The sequence below is a fragment of the Chanodichthys erythropterus genome, chromosome 5 (assembly GCF_024489055.1).
Source record: "Chanodichthys erythropterus isolate Z2021 chromosome 5, ASM2448905v1, whole genome shotgun sequence".
Taxonomy (NCBI): Eukaryota; Metazoa; Chordata; class Actinopteri; order Cypriniformes; family Xenocyprididae; genus Chanodichthys; species Chanodichthys erythropterus.
Window position 1 is genome coordinate 20,770,702 of NC_090225.1, and position 26,044 is coordinate 20,796,745.

At 34.1% G+C, this 26,044-nt stretch overlaps 1 protein-coding gene across 2 annotated transcripts in view; it reads left to right on the top strand.

Moving 5' to 3' along the window:
* Positions 1-26,044, top strand: part of sobpa (sine oculis binding protein homolog (Drosophila) a) — a 48,993-nt gene that overhangs the window by 19,564 nt on the left and 3,385 nt on the right. The window contains exons 5-7 of one of the 2 annotated variants that reach the window (XM_067385360.1): positions 1,735-1,886; positions 2,801-2,824; positions 19,884-19,967. In XM_067385360.1, the coding sequence (XP_067241461.1) occupies positions 1,735-1,886; positions 2,801-2,824; positions 19,884-19,967 (260 nt within the window). The remainder of the gene's footprint in view (positions 1-1,734; positions 1,887-2,800; positions 2,825-19,883; positions 19,968-26,044) is intronic. The other variant, XM_067385361.1, reaches the window with a different exon arrangement.

Genomic DNA, 26,044 nt, shown 5'->3' on the forward strand with positions numbered 1-26,044 from the left:
GAGAAATAATTTGACACGGGCAGATGCATCAAAATGATCACATACTGAATCTGAATCTGATGTTGGGAGTCATCTCAGAAGACTGAAAACAAAAAAGCAGTTTTCTGTTGTGGCAGGGTCAGTTATATATGTCTTTGTGGTCCCTAGAATCTCGCTCACTCCCATTCCCAAACACACACAAATGCATGCAACACATTTCAAACATCCAAACCTGAACACTCGTGCCCGCAAGCCTCTGGTTGTTATTGGAGCACGATGGGAAAGATCTAATATCTTGTGGCATGAATGTGATGTAGGCAGATTGACTGATGCACACACGCCAAAGAACATGTATATGTTCTTGATGTGTGTGGGGTGATGCATGATGACAGCTTTCTCTTAACCCCTTGTGGATTGGTGAGGGAAAGCTTGCCTTTGGTCATTAAACACACTTTACCCAGGGTTAAAAGCGGGGTTTATAATGACGATAACCCGGGGTTAAGCACAGTCCCTATTGAGTATATGGGCATCTGCATTATATACTGCCTGTCTGCAATATAAAAAAAGCCTTTGAGAAACTGTGTGGATGAATTAGTGTCTAATTGTGTAAGGCTGGGAAATTAAATTGTTGTTGAAGAGATTATCTGGTATATGATTTCACACTTCTCTATTGAGTATGAAGTCTATCTCACTTAATTATCATCATAATATAAAATATAAATTATCATCATAATAAACAATAAATGTTTTTAGGTGCTTCTGTGTAAATGTCTGTCTCTATGTATATATAAAGTTAATGCTTTGGCTTTGTTTTTCGCAAAAAGAGGTCAATATGTATTTCACATATACTGCACTCTAAAAAATGCTGAGTTAAAAATAACCCATGTTGGGTTGAAAATGGACAAACTCAGCGATTGGGTTATTTTAACCCAGCAGTTGGGTTAAATGTTTGCCCAACGTGCTGGGTAGTTTTACTTAACTCGACTATTGTTTAAAAATCACTATATGGCTGACTTAAAATGAACCCAAAATAGGTTGGAAATTAAAAATCAGACACATAATTACTACACTCTAAAAAATATTTGGTTAAAAACAACCCAAGTTGGGTTGAAAATGGACAAACCCAGCAATTGGGTTGTTTTAACCCAGTGGTTGGGTTAAATGTTTGCCCAACGTGCTGGGTAGTTTTATTTAACCCGATTAAAAATGACTATACGGCTGGCTTAAAATGAATCCAAAATAGGTGAGAAATTAAAAATCAGACACATAATTACTAGAGGCAACAATAATAATCAAAAGGTGTACATTTATTAATAAGCAATTTAATAAATGTTTATTGTTTATTATTCATTATCTTATTAATAAATGCTCACTTATTAAACATATTAATAAATATTAATTTCCAGCATATTTTGGGTTCATTTTAAGCAAGCAATACAGTAATTTTTATACAACAGTTGAGTTAAATAAAACTACCCAGCACGTTGGGCAAACATTTAACCCAACCACTGGGTCAAAACAACCCAATCACTGGGTTTGTCCATTTTCAAACCAACATGGGTTGTTTTTAACCCAGCATTTTTTAGAGTGTGATGTACTTAAATTTGTGGTATATTTAGTTGCATAAAAACAGAAAGAAAACAAATTCTGTGATTCAGTCAACATCAATGTATGTTGTAGGCTATCTAACATTTGACTATGTTTCAAACAGATCCTTATATTTTATTTATTTCTCTCTCTCTCTCTCTCTCTCAGAGGAGGACACTTCTAATGTTCAGATAATGTGTGCATGGTGTCAGAAGGTGGGAGTGAAGCGTTATTCTCTCAGTATGGGCTCTGAACTGAAGAGTTTCTGTAGTGAGAAATGCTTCGCTGCCTGTCGACGTGCCTACTTCAAACGCAACAAGGTAAATGACCAGTCTCCGCCTCTTCCTGTCCCCTCAGCCAATCAGGCTCCTTTTGTCTGATGTCACTTCTTTTGTTCTGCCTTAACCTTGTTCAGTGTTACTAAATTCTTTGGCTCAAAATTTTAAATAACTCTTACTCTGTTAAATGAGACATTTTTTTTTCCTGTAGATTTTACACACATATCTTTAGTAATCAGAGACACAGCTGCTCACTCATAACAGTTCTAATAATTTTTCCACTAGCCTATGTTTTATTAGGTTATTTTTCTGATCAGATGGTACACTAAATATGTTTTTTTTTTTCATTTATTAGTATTTGTACTTCACTGATACTTTTGAACATGGTTGGCTCACGAAGACAAGCTGATGGCATGGGTTATTCCTAGTACATTTTAATGTCCCCATCAAACATAACTGCATATTAATCTCACAATTTTAAAGATGGAGATATTGGTTAGTTTTCTTTTATCATATGTCACTTTACATCGTTTTAGTTTTTTACATTATTTACAGAATATATTACTTTTAACTAAGAAAATGCAATAATTTTGGGTGGAAAAACAACACCAACACCACATCACTTCACCCTGTTTGATAAAATTACAGAAATAATAAACTAACTCTCAATCCCTCACAGAGCAATTGCTAACTTTAAGTCCATCCTGTTAATTTTCTTGCAATTCTGTTAATAATTAAGCTATGATTAATAATGTGTAAGTGCCTGAAATTTACCAGAGCATATTTCTGAAAGTCTGATTTACTTAAAGTACAACACAAGAATATTGTCTTTTTTATTACAGAGCTGAAAAAGTATAGCAAAGTACAGCATAACAGCAATGAACCTCATTTAGATTTAGACCTTGTGCCATCAGAGTGAGACGGATATTGATTGTGTGTTTTCTTTTCTATCTAAGCTTGGATATGTGAGGAATTGCAGTGTAAGTATACTGTGTTTGGATTTCTCCTCTCCTCGTGTGTGTTAGAGACTCTCTTATTCACACACTGATGGAACTCATAATATCATGGACGCATGAAAACACACTCCCGGACTTACATATTATTATGCACATACACATGCATTGAAAAGCATACACACAAATACACTATAACACATGCATAGAAAAGCATACACACAAATACACTATAATGCATACGTACACACACAAGAGTCTCACATGCATGCGTACACACTCCCACATGCATGCATGTTTGTTCACAGCCACCCCTCGCTTAGTGTGTGGTGTGTTTGAGGATAGAGTGGACAGCATGAAGAGCAAACATGACCAGAGCTTCACTGACGCTACCACACACAATGCATACACACAAAAACAGGTGAATACACAAAACAGACACAAACAATTTATATGAATTGTTGAGCAGTGTAGAAGCCCAGGGACATAGAGACTCATAGATCTGCAAAACAAATTTTTCTTGACTGTACAAACCATAGACGTCTATGTTAATATTACACTGCGTGAAATGTGTAAAAGACATATCATTCACACAGCTGAATTTAAAACATGACTTTTACAGACAGAGATGTATATGTACACATATATTGTGTTACTGAAAACCACCTCCTTGCTTTAAAAAAGAAATAAAACAGTCAGAAAATGAAAGAGAGACAGACAGAAGTAAGTAAAAGTGCAGGAAAAAATGTACACAAACACAAAAGGACTTTGAATTCCATGAATTCACAACAACAACAACAACAACAGTAAAGCCATTTTCATAGTTTTGGGTTATATTTCATCCCAAAATAAAAAAATAAATAAAAGATTTTTTTGTTGTTGAAAAATTAATGGTCCTAAAAAATGAAATCTATTTTAATTAACCATTAATTCTGACATTTTATGACAGTTGAGCAGTAATTAAGCACCCCAATTATGATAATTACCATAGTGAAAAAAGTCTCATTCTCATTGTAAAACAATTCATTTAAACTGTAAAATATTTATACATCATGGTAGTATTTATGCCTTGAATTCATTGTACATCAATAATGATAATCTAATGAAATTTACCCAAAAATACCTGGACATATTATGGGAAACAGATTTTTGTGGGGAAAATGTGCTAACATGTAATGAAAAAAAAAATATCAGTATGATTTTTTTTGTTTATTTATTTTGTTGTTGATTTTGTGGTGGAATGTAACCTGGGCTTTAAAGGTGGGGTAAGCAATATTTCAAAAACGCTGTTGGACATTGTTGATATTTGAAATCAACCCAAACAAACACACCTCTCTCTTCATTGCTCCGCCTCCAAAATGCACCCTCCAATCCTAACCACCCTGTTCCGAGTCAGTAGCTGTGTCCCAAATCAGGGGCCGCTCACTGCGAAATGCATGAAAGGGGTGGGGTTTTGGAGTGGAAGGTTGCCAGGTCTGCGCAACAAAACCATCCCAAAAGTAGCGTAATCACAGCAAAGTGTAAAAGTATCCCAATCCCAGACATGGCAACAATGAGCTGAGCGTCATTACATGTCTAGTGGCTGTGTGACAGACAGAGACAGTTGATTTGTGCATTTTAAAGCTTTATGACTTTCTATTGGGTTTTGACATGCTCCACTGCCAGCGACGACAGGACACTGAACCAAAATATGTATGGTTAAACTATGTAATGTTAGTTTTATATCGTTAGCAACTAGTTAACCTTGTTTGTTTGTTTTTATGTTAAATTTATATTAACTGTGAAAATATATACATTCATATTTATACATTTATTCTGTATTTAAGTCTGAATTTAAAGTACAGTACTTTAGGATTTTATTCAACTGCACTCCATCTTAGAGACAAATATTGTATTTATGAAAAACAGATATTACAGTTTGATTTAGATATTGGTGAACACGGGGCATTGCTTACATTTATGTGAATTCACACAGAACTCCTGTCGTCACTGGCGCGTAATGTATTGTGGGATAGTGTAGACCGCGAAGTGTCTTGAAATCGGCGCTTCATTCCACTGGGAAACGGAGAGGGTGCGCTTGAAGTCGCTCTCGAATTACGTCATCCCTCCTCGCGCCGCGGTGAATCGCACTTCAAAGGCTGCTTTCCCCCACTTTTCTCAAGAACAGAATAGTGCATAAAATGTGTCGATATAAATATTATTTAAATGTCACTTTGTCAATGAAACAGCCTAATTTCTGTACAGCTTATTTTTGTGATGTAAGTTAAAAATGAAATGCATAAGTTGTATACATTATATTTGTAAGGTACTTTATTTGTAAATGAGCCAGAGTAATTTCTGTTACTATAATTTCTGTTCGATAATTCATTTTAAATTTATTGTAAATAAAAGAATTGTTCTGTTCATTGTTTATTTCTTTTATGCAACTTATAATTTTACATGAAACATTATACATATGCAACATATACAATCATTTTTTCATCATGTAAATTAAATATTTTTTACATTAAAATACATCGTTCTATACATTACATAAAGTATCTTTACAACCATTTACAACAGAACTTAGGTTGAACATCATAAACAACAACTGAGATGGAGTGCAGTTGAATAAAATCCTAAAGTACTGTACTTTAAATTCAGACTTAAATACAGAGTAAATGTATAAATATGAATGTATATATTTTCACAGTTAACATAAATTTAACATAATAAACAAACAAACAAGGTTAACTAGTTGCTAACGATATAAAACTAACATTACATAGTTTAACCATACATATTTTGGTTCAGTGTCCCGTCGTCGCCGGCAGTGAAGCATGTCAAAACCCAATAGAAAGTCATAAACTTTAAAATGCACACATCAACGTCAACTGTCTCTATCTGTCTCTACTTTTGCACTTGTGCTGTGATTACACTACTTTTGGGATTGTTTTGTTGCGCAGACCTGGCAACCCTCCACTCCAAAACCCAGAGGTGGGTAGTAACTAAGTACATTTACCTCGTTACATGTACTTGAGTAGTTTTTTTGGAAAATTTGTACTTTTTAGAGTAGATTAAAATGTGGGTACTTTTGCTTTAACTTGAGTACATTTGTAATGAAAAATCTGTACTTTTACTTCGCTACAATGGGCAACGTTCCGTTACTTTATTTTAATTCAATACTGTAAATGTTAAGAAATGCGTAGTTTATTCTAAGCGCGCTGTCTCTTTTTCATGAACGATGCCCCATTCACAAATGAATCACTATTTTGAGTCGACTCTGTTTAAAGACTTGATCAAACAAGTTGGTAAAGCTGTCTAAATTGATTCGCGAATCAGTTTGAATGATTTGTTCAGTTCCTGCACGCTCTCAATCGTTTGAAGCGGTTTCTCACTCGGAGCGGATGAAGTGGCAGTGGACCTACAGTCAACTAAAAGCAAATCTGCAAATGGGTCCAATTGTTTGCCAATGATGAAGACCTTTATTAGTTGAGCTGCGTATGCTGTCTGTGAACAATTCCACAGGTAACGTTAGGCCTATCGATTTCATTTGATTTTACTTCATGATACAGCCAATAGCCGACACTTTATAACCAAACAGATTATTACGTCACTATAACAAAAGTATGTAGTATTTCTTTACCGTTTTTATGGGCATATATCTTAATTTATACATTAATTTATACATATACTATTGCGCAATGGCGGCGCCAGCGACCTGTTCATCTTGAAAATGAACGCTTTGCGTTGACACAGTTAAGCAGTTTACACGCGCCTGCTGAAACATACATTTGATTACATTTTGGAGAACAGACCGAAGAAGATCCGTCGATGTGTATTTGATCATTGTTTGTGTCAAGTTCAGATATGAGCGCGAGCACATGTAAAGAGTTTTCTCTCTTCTTTAAAATGTAATGTTAGCTGTATACGTTATTAATAGCTATAGTAACGATACATTCGGGTTACAGATGCTAGAAATAATGCTTATCTCTTCTATGTTTGTTTGTTGCAAAGATATCTAATTATGATAAATTAAATATTTAAATAATAAACATTAAATAATAACATGCTATTGTGTGTATATATATATATATATATATATATATATATATATATATATATATATATATATATATATATATATATATATATATATATATATATATATATATATATGGGTCAATATATAATTGTGGGAGATTTTGAGTTTGAATAATTCTGGGAAAAAATATATTTATTTACAAAATATTATTATCTTCCCTGATAAATTATCCCTGAAATATTTTGTTTTTAGTAATTGCCAAGCTCAGGCATAATTGATTTCAGATATTTAGTTTTAAAAACAAGAAGTTTACTCATTATTTGGTCAACTATGTTACGGACAAAACCTATAAGTTTTAACTTTATGTAAATGGCAGACATTTAAAAAAATCATTACTCTTGGAAGAATATGTGTCTATTTACCTACCTTTTCAATTAAAATACCCAATTAATTAAGAAAATACACATTTTGTTCAATTGAAACCCCAAATTTCAAGTACTGAAGTAACCAGTCTGTATATTTTGTTTCCAAACTGCTTGATTCATGATAATTTTCTTGATTAAATTAGGCTGAGGTATATATTTGACAGCTACTCAGTTTCTAAATATTTACTTGGAGATTAGGGAACCATTGAAATACATATATTTTTTAAAAAAACATAATGGTAACTTAATTGACAGCCCAGTATCATAGTTGACAAAAGTAACATAGTTGACTGGACATGACAAAGTAGGATGATGTATTTAACAAACACAATCCTAAACTATATCAATTATTATATGTTAGCTAATCTTTTATTGCATTTAATCAAGACCTGTTGAATATTTCATGACATAAAGGAGAAATACAGACGCACATCAGTTTAAACTGTTTGTGTCAAAACTAAATTTCCTTCTCATTTAAACAGTCAGTGCCCCCAAAATGCTTAGTTCCTTTGGCATTGTGTAAGCACTGCAAGTCAAAATGTTTAGATGTTTTGTCACTATGGCAAATATCCCTCATGTCCACCTTTCAGTCTTAGTCCAGTCCTTCACTGACAATGGTTACTGTACAGTTTTTGTCTAGCTAACGGAATACAATTGTGTGTAAAACTGAAAAAAGACAGGATTTTAGGGTAAGAGTAGCCTCCAAGGTTTGACATCATATATTGCACTCATACTGCCAAGGAAATTGTAACCATTATCATTCACACACATAAAGTAACTTCCATACATCAGAGTAAAAGGAAAATGTATACAGCATAATATACTGTAATATAAACACACAAACAAAAAATAATGAAAATTATATGCAGCCTATAGTGCTGTAAATAAAGCTGGAGTTTCACAACTAACAGTTCTTCACTGGTCGCTCGTTTCCTTCCAATGCCATTATTCTCTACAATAGCGTAAAAAAAGAAAACATCAAATCAGTCATACAGAAGAGTCATACACTACATTACAGACAATTACATAGGAATGTTCTATGTTCTCCACAACTTCATTATACTACTGGCCACTACTCCAGTGGTTCCAAACCTGGGGTACATGTACCCCTATGCAGAGGTACTACAGGGGGTATTTGACAGAAAGGGGAGGGGGAAAATCATCAATGACTAGACTTACTGAAATGTTACAGTAAAACCCAGAGTATTAGATTTACATGGGAGGCACTAATTGCAGCTCTTTGACCCTTTTTCTTATTGTATGTTATATTCTTCAAAATAAGGATTATAATGATAATTGCATCATACAGTAAGCTGCAGTTTTTAGGCAAAATGTTGAAGTCAGATAAGTCAAATACTTTCATACCTGGATTACCTGGATACACAAATGAGGTAAAGTGGGTACTGAAGCCAAACAAGTTTGGGAACAACTGCTTAATTGTAAAAAAGTTATAATGATGGACAACCAGTAACTGACTTACATGTTACATGTTAGTCAAGTTCTAGTTTCACCTGATTGTCAATTGCTGTAATAATTTATCAAATGTTCCAAGGATTCATATATGGTATTCATGGTATTATGTTCTTGACTAATTTTGACAATTGAACAAACTATTGTGCGTGTGATGACTTATACAATGAAATGACGCTGACACGTTTTGGAGCAAACAACCATTAGACTGAGAATCGACAATCAGTTTAGATCAACAAGATCTATTCACTTGGAAATTGTGCTAAATGTAGGCTACCTGTACTTAATCATTCCCAAAGATGTAGTGAGACATTGAGACATGTACTTAGACATTTGCAATTTGCAAAATGAATGAGAAATTCAATTCTGTTGTGAACAATTGCCAAGTGGTTTAGAGGTTTGTCCATGTAGTTTTGAGAATGTAATTTCTGTTTCAAGAAATGAGCCAAACCAATGGAGAAAAACTGTAAGATATGATTTGGCAATATCTTCCCACACATCTCTTTTTATTTCAACATGACATGCTGTCACGTGCTGTGGGGCAGGAATCAACCTGAGCACATCTTTTCTGCAGCAGATAATCGTGGCATTTGCCTGAAAACAAGTTTACTTTTATAATATTTATTGCAAAGTATTTTATAGTTACTGTACAATTAGAATATTAAATGAACTCCTGAAAACTATAAGAACATGTCATGAATGTCAACTATGTTACTCTTGGTCAACTAAGTTACCTTTGCAGAGTAACATAGGTGACTGGTAACCTAGTTGACATTTTTGCTGTTTTTAGGGATAAAATCAAAATGGTTGCCTAGCACCAGACACCACATGGCATTTTACAGAGAGGTTCTTCTAAATAGTATATGTACAACTGAGTTGAATTGAAATTCAAAGTTATTTATGAATTCATTGTAGTAACATTGTTGACATATGATAAGTACACATTTGCCCTAAGCACTACTTTAGGTGAAATAACTGAAAATGTGGAGGGAGAACATACCTTGGAGTCTTGCTAGTTTTCTTTTCAGGAGGAAATGACATCATGTGGAGCAGGTCATGTGATTTGGAAAGCACACTCTTCCTTGAGGGGTGTATTTGCTATGGGTAACTTAGATGACAGCGACTTCTCGGACATATATTCAATTTGTCAATTTCTATTGAAAATGTGACATATTGCCCAAAAAGACACATTGTTCACAATTACTTCAACTTAATGTAAATAATATAATTAAAACTGTTTTTAAATAAGTTTTTTAAATGTTTTTTTAGGTAATGAGATTGTGGTTGTAATTCATTTCGGACGGTTATTTAGTTGACATTTTAGGGATATCTAGTAAATTTTTATAAATATATGATTATTTCCATAATAATTAACTATGAAATTTGTAAAGACAAGATCATGAAGAACACTGAAGACTTTTAAAATTTTATTTTAATAATCATGTTTGCGAGATAAATCTCATGGACATGAAAACTCCCTCAATTATATATTGACCCATATATATATATAATAAAAGTAACTAACAAGCTACTTGAGTAAGATTTTTATTGGATACTTTTTTACTCTTACTCAAGTAACTATTAGGATTATTACTTTCACTTTTACTTTGAGTAAATATTTCTATAAGTACTTGTACTTTTACTTGAGTACAGTTTTTGGATACTCTACCCACCTCTGCCAAAACCCCACCTCTTTCATGCACTTCAAAGTGCGCGGCCCCTGAATTGGGACACAGGTAGTCTCAAACCCCGATCGCTGCTGGCATGCGAGGCAAGTGCACTAACAATGGCGCTAAACACCTCATTCTCTAGCGGTCGTCAGTGTACAGTGGGTTAACAGCAAAACTCTCACTATCTGGCCACTGTTACACACGCAATGCCAGTGGATGTCTGTTTATCACAGCTGTCGCGCAACGAAATAACGCTTCACGATAAATAAAGCGCAGATGATGAACGAATGACAGGCAAACACAAAAATTGAATGTACAGTACACAAGAGTAAACACAAACAAGAGTTCGTTGTGAGCTGTTTTGTATTGTCTCATCTCTCTTTCTGCAGCCTTTCTTCAAATCTCCCTCTTGCTCGTTATCGTCATACGCCCCCTAATGCTGATTGGCTAACTTCCAATCAGTGTTTTTGAAATATGGCTTACCCCACCTTTAAGAGATTCATCCTTTTATACATTTACATAGTCAACAGTTCGTGCAAACTCTTTCAACTTCTGTAGAGGAAGTCATTGGAGGAATGTGGCCTGGACATGTTTTTGTGAGATTCACCTGAACGGGTTGATGTGTGATCTGCTTTCTAATTTTCATTGTCTGTGTTTTTATCAGAAAAATGTTATTAGATTTCTTAGAGTCATTAAATGTTATTAGAGTCCAGATTTCCGTCATTTATTTACTCGCATATAACGAAGAGAACAGTGAGTGCCGGATGACATCATGTGATACGATCAGTGTAGCCTGTGATTATTATAGTGTAAACTGTGAGGTCGTTTTGGCACGTCTGTAGACATTTGGATGCCGTATCTGGTTCTCTGAGGAGACACGTCTGTGGAATGCCAAACGAACGTCTGGCAGGAGCACGTTCATTTCATCCCACCAATCATAAAGCTGTTTACTTCGCTCCTTTGACGGTTCTCCTGGCGTTCTGCCACCACTGCGACTCCACCTTTATTTCTATAATTCATTAGGTGGGGGAACTTTATTACGCTCTAAGATTATATAAACATTTTCTCTTTCCATTTTGTCATTTCCACCACAAGGTCAGCTGCAAAGATAAGCGGTGTTGAGTATGTGTGTGTGAAATGAGACACTGGGAGGGGCTGTGGGGCGGTGGGTCTGATGTTACTGCAGTGAATACCTGCAGCTGCTACATCTGCAAAACTCAAAACGGAAAAAGAGAAAGCATATTACACGTGCATACGTATCTTTATTCTCTATCCTCCCACCGGCCCACCTTGGGTAGTGAAACATCCTCACACCAGCTGCTTCAGGTGATTATAATTCCACCCCATTAAAGGTGCGTGTGTGTTTGTTTTGTATGTGAATAAGGAGTGACCTCCTCAGAGGAAATGTGGTAAACCTCTGTCAGACACGCACACAAAAACAGTATTGTTACTGTATTGTGTTTATTGTGTCAGACGATGGGCTCATTTTACGGTGCCCAAATCCTCAGATTTGTGTGCGTGTGTGTGTGTAGGTGCTGAGCTAATGAATTTTGACAAGATATTTTTAGCCTCATGAAACCTTAGAGTAACAGAATATTTGGAATACAGAGAAGTGTGTCCATATATGGTGATTTGTTCTGGACTGAAACAAGGAAACAAGGCTGAATAAGTAGAAAGAACTTTGGTCACTCTAACTCGGTTGCAGATAGCATTTCTTGTAGATCTTCAGTGGCATTTGGCATTAGGAAATCACAATTGTAGTGACTTTTGAACTTGGTATTTTTAAGTACAGGACTTTGAAGTACCATGTAAAATACCATTTTATAAAACAGTTCAGACTTTACAAATTCACTAATTAAAATACATTTTAATAAACATTTGTGTCCTTAATATTTTATTGGAGTAGCCTTTTTGTTGTCGTTGTAAAAGCAATAATGTGTTTGAAGCCACGCTTTATATATTGTAAAAAATATATATGTTAAATGTTTTTGAAAGATGTCTCTCATGCTCACCAAGGCTGCATTTATTTGACCAAATAAACTGTAATGTTATTAAATATTATTACAATTTATTAATTATTTTAATATATTTTAAAATGTAATTATTAATTTGATGGAATTTAACAGAATTAATGAATTTAATGGAATTTGAAAATTTTCAGCATCATTACTCCAGACTTCAGTGTCACATGATCCTTCAGAAATTATTCTATTATTATGTTTTGGTGCTTTAAGTGTTAGTTAACCCAAAAATGAAATTTCTGTCATTATGTACTCATGTCGTTCCACACCTGTAAGACCTTCGTTCATCTTCAGAACACAATTAAGGATATTTTTGATGAAATCTGAGAGGTTTCTGATTCTGTTCAACAATTTCTTCTCTTCCCTGTCAGTCTCCTATGCTGTTTACATTGTAGACACATTGCAGCGCTTCCAGAATGCCGGCTTCTAAATCAGAACGGCGACTCAATTAAGTTGTTATTTTTGTTTTGTTTTTGCGCACAAAAAGTATTCTCGTCGCTTCATAACATTAAGGCGAGACACCCCATGTGAATAGAAAAAAATGAATAATAGATATCACCATACTACCCCAGGTGATTGATTACATTAAAAATTGCAAACATTTTTTGTATTTCAAGTTTTCTAAAATGTAATGTTTAAATATGCAAATGAGGCATTATCTAATTAAATATGTGCTCATTTGCATACATTTCTAGAACAAAAATCTGAATATTGGACGACGTCAGGTTCAAAATTCTTGTTTAATTTTTTGGACATAATAAATTCAAAGGTTTTTACAGAGGGAATTTTGGATATCTCTTTTTATCACTCCATAAATTAGAAAATACTATCAACAGCCAGGAGTAAAATGTTGTATAAAATCAGGCAAATTATATATCAACAAATCCCTCTGTAAAAACCTTCAGAATATAAATAGGAATAAAACTGTAAAGTTTGGTGTATATAAGTTCTGCTGAAGTGGACATTTCTGACTCAGACCAGGAGAAAAAAACTCATTTTGAGAAAACGGCCTTTAAAGATATTTACTGTAATTGAAATCTATAGATGCAAATAGATAAAGTGCTATAAAATATACACTTAAAAGTGTATTTTGGATGTTTTCTTTCCACCAGTCTGAAAAAACACTTTATGAAAAGCCAAAAAGTGCAAAATCTCAAAATTGCAGGTGTCTGAAAAAAGTGTTTTTGCCTGTAGCGTCTCCCCTTAAGGTTTAACCACTGTAGTCATGTGGACTATTTTAATGATGTCTTTACTACTTTTCTGTACCTTGAATGTGGTAATTACGTTGCTTTCTATGGGGATAAGAAACCTCTCAGATTTCATCAAAAATCTTAATTTGTGTTCCGAAGATAAATGAAAGTCTTACGAGTGTGGAATGACATGAAGATGAGTAAATAATGACAGAAATTGCATTTTTGGGTGAACTAACACTTTAAGGAGCATTTCTTATTAAAGTTTTGCTGAACCTCTTTGGATCAATTCTCAAATTTGATTTTTTTTTTCTCAAAACACTAAGTTCAGATCTCCAAACATTTTGTTTCTTGTTCACACAAGATTTGAATTTCTTATTTGGTTAAGCAAATTGCACATTTTATGTTTGTTTGTTTGTTTTTTTGTTTGGCACGTGCACAAAATAGTAAGTTCATTGGCTTGCTGATGAAAACTGCTGTTGATTCTCAGTGAGATTGTCATACTCTTCACAACTTATAAATATAATTTCATCCTGTGAGCCAGCACATGCAAAATGATCATTCAGTTATCAAAATCTGTCAGACATATGTATATTCCATAAATATTTATGGCATGTAAAGTTTTCTGTTTACACTAATGTAACACATTGCTACAGAAATAAATGTACTTTATATAAATGTGCATTTCCTGTGAACTATTGATTTTTCCTAGTAAACCTTCTTGAAATCTGTATCTAAATAACTCATAGTTATACACCAGAACATTCAGCTAGACAAAACTGACAGTCAGTGACATCAAAATAAATAAATAAATAAAACAAAGATGAAACTTGTACCTAATTTTTCACACTTTTAGTATTTCCAGGACTGACATGGTGAAAAAAAAACATTTTGAACAGTACGGCTCACACGATGACATAAAAAAAAAATTCATTTTGGTGGCATTGGTCAATATTCTGAAACAATAACTAGGTTTAGAAGCAATTAAATTAAATGTTTTGGGTGAGTTACTACAGTTTGCAGACATGCAATAGTTGTGATGTACCTATAGGGCCTGATGTATAAACGTTGTGTACGAAACGTTGCGATTTTCCACGCACATATTGGGATTTATAAAAAATATACTTAGCATAAATATGTGCTCACCGTACGGGATCTCTAGACCATGCGTACGCACTCTTTTACTGGAGTGAGTGAAGTTATGAAGTAGAATGATTTCCATGTTTTCCATTTGAACATCTCAATTTCCACATTTGTGCCACTCTCCTTAATGGCATGCTGTGTTTTAATGTTTTAACTACAGCAAGGATTGCTTGGTGCACTGTAATTCTGCTTTAAATTATGTTCTAAATAGCAGAACTCATGTAGAACTCAATAGCAGCCACAGAAAATATTTTCACATGAATAATGATCAATGATGTGCACTTTGTCTAAGCAGATAGCTTAGCTACATCATGGCATAATGACAGACACTCAGGGATCACTCAGTAGCTACTGTACACAGTACTGTACAACCTCTGCTGAACACAGTTGTGCTGTTGGTCTCGTGCACAGACAGACAGTAGCCTAAAGATAACACTTTTTGTGGTCTTTCCAATATTATGAAAAATACCTGTGTATTTGAAGGATAGATTTTGAAGGAAACAGTAAGATATGCACGTTTTATTTTTAAAATGTTTTGTCAGTGACACGCTGAGTCAGACAATTATTTACATGGCAAAATAAGGCCTATCCTATATTAAAAATATATAAACATCCTAAAATATATGTTTTCCTTATAGGCAAAATTGCATAAATTTGATTTGTTTAAAACTTCATTGAAAACTTTCTCTGAACAGTATTTTATACAATTCTTATTATTTTTTTGTAGAACAAGACAAGGATAGTGAATGATTTTTAGCAATGTAATGTGACAAAATTTATTGTCATATTTTCCTAATGTTAAATATGGTGTCACATGAATGGGAATATGCATGGAAATGATATGCAGATGACATAATGCACAGTAAAACTAGGCGTTGTAAGCTCTAAATTAAACTATTTACTAAACATTGGAGTCTTTTATCATAATGCAGTTGGCACCATTTTATAAAAACAAGCTGCATTACAGTGACTTTACCATTTAGGAATCCTTTACCCATAGTACAATCACTATAATACATGGCCTTGAGTTGCTTTTTGCTTAAGTAAATGATAATGGTAATAATTAAGTATCATTGTATAAATCAAAATACATTGTTTTCAAAAATACGGTGTTATCATTAGTGTAGACATGTAAATGTTAGTGTTAAAGAGAGAAAGAGTCATTAAAGAAAACATGTACAAATGAACTTGAACATCTGGGCAAAACTACCCTTTTCAAACAGCCTAGCAGATGGACTCACAGATAGACAGTCAGACCAGTTTGTGCTTCATGCCATAAAACAGAATTAAATGCAGCTCTGCCAATAAGAGCAAGAGAAAAGATGTAGACTGAATGACCATATGCTCTGTCTGTGTGTGTTTTTGTGACATATCAGGACACTAATTTGTATAATGACATGGGTATCACATAGGTATTACAAGGAGAGGGTGACTTATGAGGACATTACCCCATGTCCCCATTTTCAAAAGGCTTCTAAATCATACAGAATGAGTTTTTTTGAGAAAGTAAAAATGTGCAGTTTCCTGTGATGGGTAGGTTTAGAGGTAGGGGGATAGAAAATACGGTTTGTACAGTATAAAAACCATTACGCCCACAATTCACAAAAACAAACGTGTGTGTGTGACACCAAATGTCCCCACGATGTAATATAAACCTGAGTTCACCTACATCGTGGGGACCAGCCACCGGTCCCCACATTGTAAATTAATTTAAAAATATACTAAATGATGTTTTTGTGAGAAAATAAAGGTGTGCACAGTTTCCTGTGATGGTTAGGTTAAGGGTTAGGGGTAGGGTAGGAGGATAGAAAGTACGGTTTGTACAGTATAAAATGCATTGCAGCCTATGGAAAGTCCCCACAATTCACAAAAACAAACGTGTGTGTGTGTGTCAGCATACAGAAAGATGTTAAGCTCAGATAAAGAGAGAACAAAACACTGGGAATATGAAAGATAGTAAAACCTGAAGAAGGATAGAATTATCTACATTGTGGGAACAGTCAGTGTCGAAAACATAATGTCTTTATAAAAGTATAAAAATGCAAAACGTTTGTGTGAGTGTTAGGTCTTTCATTTATGGGACACAAAATATCATTAGGTCAATATAGAAACAATTCATTGTGTTTGTTGTCTGCATTTTTACCGGTTAATTTATTCTAAATCCACAACATCCCTTTCTTGAGTTTCTCATTGTGTTCTTCATCTGATCCATTCATGCTTCATTCTGCCTGTGCTTTTATCCTTCGGTGTGTGCCTGTGTGTGTCAGGTGTTAGAGAAATTCTAACTCTTTTAAATGTTAAATTTGATTACAGTGTTAAAATCTGACAGAGCGTAAATTATCAGCCAGTAAACGATGATGTTGATTTATATTCACAGATCTCATTACTACACTCATAACAAATGCGAACATGCATCTATAACCATTAACGTAGTTACTGCAGGACTAACAAATGTTCAGTGGTTTTGAACATTGGAATACAATTTCTCTGTCTCTGAAACAAACTCTTTAACAATGTGTCTGTGTGTGCGTGTTGGAAGCTGTTGGGCCTCTGCTTCCTGAGGTCTTGTTGCCATGGCGTTGTGACTCATGGTGCAGGGTGATTATTTCATAGCTGCTAGCCAAGAGAACAAACAGACACTCTCTGAAATCACTCTCACACTCATCCATAGACTTACACATATTAGTGGACGTATTAGTGGACGCACCCTGGGCAACATGTCAGAGCAGTGGAGAAATGCTTATATAGAGTTAAGGAGTTAACTGCCAAATGCATTGCTTTACCAATATAACATAGTAAAACCAGATAGATAGACAGACAGACCGATAGAGTGAATGTGATTTCACCAAATAGAACATCTGTGTCGATCCTGGAACAACATTCCAATCAACCAATCAGATTTGAGGGACAGTCTTACAACAAGGGTTAGGTGCTTCTACACCATTCTATTTCACCTATCATTTCTCTCTGATTTTAAGGATAAGTTATGGGTAGGGATAAGTGTGATTTTTGACAAAAGATGTTGATCTCGAAACATGTCTTACACAAAAAAAAAAAAAAATTAATTGTTTTGATTTACTTGAAAAAGCAGCGTTAAATTGTTACATACAACTAAATCGAGTTTGTACAAATAACAATTTAGTTGTATGAACAAAAGAAATTCAAGTAAAGCTGACAACAATTCTTTGAGTAAATACAAATCATTTGAATTTGTCACATAATATTTATATGTGCAGTTTACACATTGACTTAATTAACTTAATTAAATTAACTATTTTCTCTACAAAATGCACTCAAAAAGTAACTCGTTGAACAAACTCAATTTAATTGAGAGCAGGAATACCATCCTATAAACATGTATATAAGTACTCACAGCCAAAACACAGGCACCACTCTTCTGCATAACCACAAAATTCAAAAATATTACAGAAACTCAATGTCCAACATAATTAAACATTAAACACTAACTTAAACTAACAACATCTTTCCCTTACTGTAAAACACATAAAATTACACTTTAATCTCTAAATTTACTCTCCCAGTCCCTTGCAAAGCATGCTGGCAACTACTGATCCACTGCCCAGTTAGTTATGTCAACATTCATTTGTGCGTTTTACTCAGCAATGTTAAGTTCACTGAACAATGCTGACAATACTAATTTTTAGTAGAAACAACTCAGTTAAATAAAGTTCATGTAGTTACATGAGTTTTTAAGTAATGTGAACAAGGATACATTGAATGAAACTAACAACAGTAAAAGTAAAAAACAACATTTTTTTCAAGTGATACTTGCCAAAACCACTGTGACCAGACAGACAGACAGATAGACAGATAGATAGACTGATTGATTGATTGATTGATAGACTGACTGACTGATTGATTGATTGATATGTTCAGAATAAAACTCCTCCTAAAACCCAAAAACCCAATGTGTGTTAATTTGCGTTCCAGAATGTGCCTCATATGTGTTCCCGTCCATTTCCTTGGAGAAGTACATTCTACCTAGCAATGTGCAAAACTCTCTCTCACACACACACCTGGGCTGGGTTATGTGATGCCCAGATGGTGGCTGGCAGAGATGTGGTTGAAATGCTAAAGCCCAGGTGGCATAACACACACAAACTGCTACAATTTGGGGCATGTTTTACAATATGGAGACACAGAGTTGTCTATACTATCCATCTCTGCAGCTCTGCAGTTTTAGTTACTTAGTAAGACGTCAGGTACACTGAGTTTTGTGTGTCTGCATGTGGCTTTATCAGTGTGATTGTGTGTATGAAAGAGGCTTCAGAGTGTAAATGAATGCTGTGTGTGGTTATTTCTTGGAGCAACATCATGCCTCAAGTCATTAAGACTGCGGATATGCCATTCCTGTGTGTGTGTGTGTGTGTGTGTGTGTGTGTGTGTGTGTGTGTGTGTGTGTGTGTGTGTGTGTGTGTGTGTGTGTGTGTGTGTGTGTGTGTGTGTGTGTGTGTGTGAGAAAGAGTATGCAGCCTCATTAGTGCTATATGTAAATGAGTTGGCTCAAGTCCAGAGGGGTCACAGACACTACTACATAAAATAAAGCCTGAAGATGGCACAAGTGTGTGTATGCGCAGACTGATGTTTTTGTGTGTGAGGTGTTTGTCAGCAGTGGCATTGATACTCAGACAGCTCAGAGAGAATAAATCATTGAGAATATGAAGGATACACAGTAAACCACATTGTTTTCTTTTAAGATCAGTTTTCAGTGTTATTTTATGACAGTAAATTTTATTTTATTCAATAGTGTTGTGTTGTAGCACTGCTTTCCCCCCAATTTTCTAGAATATTTCTGAATTCATTTTTTTTTTCTGCTTTTGCTATATTTCAAGGTGTTCAAGTACATTATATAATTGAAAAGAATTCTAGTTTCAATCTGCCATACTATTACACAGTATAACCTTGGATTACAGACAGATTTTGTACACACACAAGCACACACTCACACACAGAATGTCTCTTTTCTCTATATGTGTCTCTTCAGGTCAGCACATGTTGTTTTTATTCTCTCACTTCATTCCCTCGTTCACATCATTCTTTCTTTCTTTTCTACATCTGTTATGTATGTGTTTATTTTCAGTTTTGGCCATGCATAAAAAGGGACATTATGTTTTTCCTTTAGGCCAGAGAGGAGGAGGGCGTTCCACACCACAGCTTGTCCAAAGACACGCCCAGACTTGTCCTCAAGACAAACAGCGATGTGCTTGTAAGATATAAACCATTTAACACCCCAAAATTAGAGATGTAGAAACAGCATATGCATATTGATTAAATGATTTAGATTTTAGAAGAATGGTGTGATTGTGACCATGTCTGAAAGTCTTAAGTCTTAATTCTGAAATATGGTGTGAACAAAACTTTTGACCTGTTTATTATAGTTTTTTGTTGTTGTTGTTAATATGTTTTGGAAGCACTTTTTTTTGTATTGTGACATTATTTTTATTAGGTATGCAGCAATATTTAAATCCTAACCGATACTGATAAACCAAAAATTATTTTTATGTTATGGCTGATAAACCGTTAATGGTCGATATAAAAATTCCATAAAGAAATGTATGAAAAAAAGCACTAAAAACTAAAATCTGTAAGATTTTAACTAAAATCAAGACAGATGAATTTAGCGATTTTATATATATATATATATATACACACCGTATGACTATATACAGTATTTTAAAAGGTATATTTTGCAGTGATATTAAATGATTAAATAAGTGTTTTTAATGGTTATCTTTAATAAATATTAACTTGGTAACACTTTACAATAAGGTTTCATTAGTTAACATTAGTTAGCTACTTTAGTTAACATGAACTAAGAATTTACAATAAATATACAAATGTTGTATTTGTTAACATTAGTTAATGCACTGTGAACTAACATGAACAAACAATGAACAGCTGGATTTTTATTAACTAACATTAACAAAGATTAATATATACTGTAACAAATGAGGTAATTGAGGTAATCAGTTACATCAAATTCCTTCAGTTAAGAAAATCAATGTTTAAGTAAGCAGAACTGGCAGATTTATTTTTTACTCGGGTTGCCCAAAGCACAATGGCGCTATATGTCGGCGCACTGCTCATGAGAAATAGAAATCCCAGCCCAGTTTCAGGTAAATTTAAGTTTGTCTAAATTAAAGTTGCAGTCCGTAACGCACGTACAGATAACTGTTCTGCATATGACTGCAATTGCAGGTTTCAAACAGAGATGGCGACAAAGAGGAAAAATCTCAGACTGCAGTTCATAAAACTCAAACAGTGAAACAATTCAGATTACTAAAAATATGTCAGTTTTGTGAACTCAAAAGAACAAGAAAGTTCTAAATGCTCAGAAAAGTTAATTTAACTGAACAAATTTGTTTCGTTTGAGTTTGCCCTATTCAAACCAATTGATTATTTTTGAGCGTTAAGTTTTACAGTGTATATCCCTAAGTTTTATGCTAATTATCAGTATAATAAAAACAAATCTTTGTCAGTTAAATTTTTTTATTTGTTTATATTTTTTGCATTACAGTGATGAGACTAATGTCAATGTTATTGTGGTTTTTTTTTTTTTTTTGGAGTGAAATATGACCCAGAAATTCCTTGCCATTATTTTATAGTGCAAAAACAACATTGCAAAATTGTTTTAGCTTCTGTTGTTTAAGACTTAGCACTTGACACCAGACTGGTCAAATCACACATGCTCTGTTAACTCAAGACTAGGTCATGAGGTGTTCTGCTTTTCTATTTTATTAGCTGTAAAAACAGTTTGTTATACATTTCTGACATTCCATTTTTCATGTTTTTATTTAAACATTGTCAATCTGCATTGTATGCTACTGTTTGCCACATGAATGGACAAGTGGGATATGTGCGTGTGTGTGTGTGAGTGTGTGTATAAAATCAGCATATGGCTGGTCGAGAACAGACACATTTTGGGGACAGAGGGTGTGTGTGATGGGAAAAGAAAAGCATTAGCACAGATCTTCTATTCTAACATTGAGTTGGCAGCCATACGTTAGCAGGTAATTACAGTAAAAGAGCGTACAGCTACTCGCAGCATGGTCACGGACATCGGCTTAACGGCTACAGCAGAAGTAAATGACAGTAATTACCTCTCAACCATGTTAGAGAGAGAGAGCAAAGGAAAATATGGGTGAGTGAAAGATTAAGAGAAAGTGAGATACAGTGGATTGAGAGAAAGAGAGAGAGAGAGAGAAAAGAAGTCCATTAGGGTAATGTGCAGTAAAATTTCTCTTAGAGAGCCGTGACTCGTTAAGTGGTCTCCATCTGTCTCGCTTTTTAAACTCAGGAAATATGAAAATCATTTATAATTGAGAATATCCAGGCTCGCCTCGAGCTGGTTTGTGCTTGTTAACTGGCATGGTTAGAGCTTCCATATTTAAAACTTAAAACATCATTAGAAAATCACATCGATTCATGAATGAGTGGCATCTGTCAGCCATCATCCTGCGGGAGCCAGCTTCTTTCATATCGAGCCAATTCAAATAAGATTGGATTATTGATTGTCTAATGATTCATACTGATTTGATCTCCTCAGTTGCTGTATGTCGTGCTAAAATGTATTTGTTCTAAATGGATTCTTATACAAAAAATTTCAACTAAAAATAATGTATTTTACAGAAAAAAACACCTAAAAATCCTTAAAACTATAAATAATGTTGTCAAAAAGCTAAAGTAATATAATAAGACTTTTCAAAGAATGTATCTTGAAGTTACCCAATTTATTTTAAGCAAAAACCTCATTGCATAAAGGGTCAAAGACATGACGGGTCATTTTTTTTGTCCAAAGGCCTTAATAATATTAAAAAACAAAGATATTACATCCAAAGTATGTAAGGCAGTACAACTAGATCTAGAATCCAAAAGGTTGTAATTATATTTTGCTACATGTAAAGGTATTTTAAATATTTTGAAGTGTCAAAAGGTCATTCGGTTTAACCGTCTAAAGGTCAATACAGCCATTTTATTTTGTGAATAAAATATCTTAAAATGTAATAAATTTATATATTTTTTTACTCTGATTTTATAACATTATTTATCAACACAGAGCAAAATGGTATTACAATTATCCTTAGAAGTCATTGCTTTGTGAAAAGAATGAGAAAGAATGTCCGTTTAAGTTATGCAGTCAATATCATGTGACAGGATGGGACATCATTCAGATACCTGCAAAGAACCACATGGTCATGAAGAACTCTCTTTTAACTCTTTGAAAAATTCATGCTTTCACTTGCTCATACGCATGTCCTGAAAAAATCAGGTCAATCGGGACAACCGCTATAAAACATGGAAAATGTTGTAATATTTTAAAAACTTGTACTAAATATAAAATGTTCGATTGTCCTTTTGCTAGGTAGCTAGCAAGCTAACTAGCTAGCTGGTTAAATATCAGCCTGTTAGCATTGTTTGAAAATATCATTCAGTATAACCAAAAGTGTCTTAACCAAAATTTTGGTTAAACCGAATGACTTTTTTGGTGACAAATTTTGTCCAACTTGTAAAAAATGAAAAAAGCAGTTAATTGATTATAAAAACCACATAATCTCATTGTTAACACTTAATAAAACTCATAAAATAAAGCAGAGCTGTGCATACAACAAGAAAAGAAAAAAAAAACTTTATTTCGAATTGGGAAAATGAATCTTATATTAAGCAGTAAATTAATTTTGTTTTAAGTATGGTTTTTTTTTTTTTTTTTTTTTTTTTTTTACTGGATTATGAAAATATTTTAGGGGATGGAAGTAGTCTGTGTGAATATGTGAGCATGTCTACTCCAAGCCAGTGATTTCACATGATCCAGTTCTTGCATCCTTCCTAACTTCCTTCCTTCTCTCTCTCTCTCTCTCTCTCTTTATCCATGTGATGAATGTCCATCATTGACAATAGTGGCATATGATAAATGCCTTCATTATCTTCAGTGGAACTCTGGCTTTGGCAGTCAATTCACTAGTCTTAAGAGAAATCTCTGTCTCTGCAGATTTCTCAGGCAGGCCTGAGGCAAATCATATTCACATTTTTATTAAAAAAAAAAAGCATTGTTGGTTTTAAAATCAAAGGTTTAAGGTTGCCAATGCATTAGTAAACAGTAAACACCTTTGAACACAACATATATCAAAATAAGCAGGCATAGGAGTTTATAGCTATTAAATTTCCATTGTGTTCAGTATATGTGTAGTTATGGCATGAGATTAAGAAGAATAATTTTGTTTCTACCTGATTTTGGGGCAGATTTACCATTGCAGCACTTTAGCATATTTTAATGCAAAACATGCCTCTTTTTATAATAATTAGGCTTGTTATGGGTAGCTATAATAATAATAATAATAATTATAGATACAACAATCTAGCACTCAGAATCGACTCACAAGATGGAGAATTTCAGGTATTGGGGTGTGTTTGCACCATTACTTAATTTGTGTAACCCTTCTCCAAGCGGGACTCGAACTTGGGTCCACCGGCATGGGAGTCGAGCACTCTAACAAGGAGTCAGTCTGTCGCTAAAGTGCCTCTTGAGATCAGCAGAGTGAGGTTTACACATACAGCTCTTACAGGCCTACGTTCGTGACACTTGCAAAAATCTTTTAGTGAATTGGGAGCTAAAGCCTCTCAAAAAGTGCATGCAAATAAATAGGGCTGCACAACGATTAATCGCGATTAATCTTTTGCAAAATAAAAGTCTGTGTTACATAATATATGTGTGTGTTCTGTGTATAATAATTATGTATATATAAATACATGCACATACATGTATAAATTTAAGAAATATATACATGTATAAATAAATAAATATACATATTTATATATATTTTATATTACATATAAATATTTTATATATAAATATAATTTTTTTCTTAAATATATACATGTATGTGCATGTATTTATATATATATACATAATTATTATACACAGAACACACACATATATTACGTAACACAGACTTTTAATTTGCAAACGATTAATCGCGATTAATCGTTGTGCAGGCCTACAAATAAACTACGCAATTAATTTCCTGTGAATTCCCTCTTCTGTCTGCAGTTAGTTGTGTTGCCAGGCCTGTCTGTGTCTACTTGTCTGTCTTTTTGACAAGCCAATGTTTGAAAATCTCTTTCTATGTACTCTACTCTCCAGGCCTGAGGCAAATTTTTCTCTATCTGCACTCAACTACTTCGACTGACCTCCTCTCTGGAGATTGACAGCCTTATCAACACTTTTGTTGAGTGGTTAGACAGACAGGACTATCCTGGCAGAAAGAGTGTCAGAAAAAAAAAAGAGAGACAGAACAAGTGTTTAATCATTTAGTAGTATTTCTTTCTTATAGGATATTCATGGATATGTTTATCTGTGGCACAAAACATGTTTGGCCTGTCTATCCCCCGTTAAATTACTCTATTCTTTGTCTTATCAGAACACGTCATATCCTTTAATTACTCAAAGTTCCCTCTCGCTTACTATTCTGTCGTGCTTATACGTGCACACGCAAACCAGGTCTGAGCCCCTCGTTCCTGTCTATCTCAGTCTGTTGTCACTGTCTTCCTCAGTTAGTGTCACCTGCTGTGCCACAGATACACACACACACACACACACACACACTCACACTCAGAATCCACATGCATAATTGCCCCTTGAAGGGAAAACCTTTTAGTCGTGGCTGTCAGTTTGACCCTGCAGCTTGCCTTGGGCAGCTGACTCCTGACATCTTGTAATGAGTGTGTCTGTGTGTGTGAGGATGTGTGTGTTAAAAATACAGAGAGACAATGTGTTAGGAAGAGTTAGAGAACGTACAGAAGAAATAATTTAAAAAATTACACTCACCTTTAGCATTTTTGTATTTATTATTGTATTTTATTCTTATATTTATCATTTAAATATTTAATTTCATTATGATTATGTTTTATTATAGTATTATTATTCATATATTTTTTATAATCTGAGGGCTTTGTTTGATTTTAATATTTCATGACATAAACCACATTTCTCTTCACACTTGGATTGTTATATTTAATGCTAATTCTTTTATCCCATAAACCCTATAATCTTACATAGATCTGACACGTTACAACACACACACACACACACACACACACACACACACACACACACACACACACTAACTCACTCTGCATACTGTGTGTTAGATGGCTCTCTAAGTCATAAAGAAGGATAAGCCATACTCTTTTAATGAGGTCTTAGTCCACAGAGAGTGTTTGGATTAGAATTTGTATACTTAAAATAGACATTTGAAGAATTAAGCTCTAGTTTATATTGTTCACTTT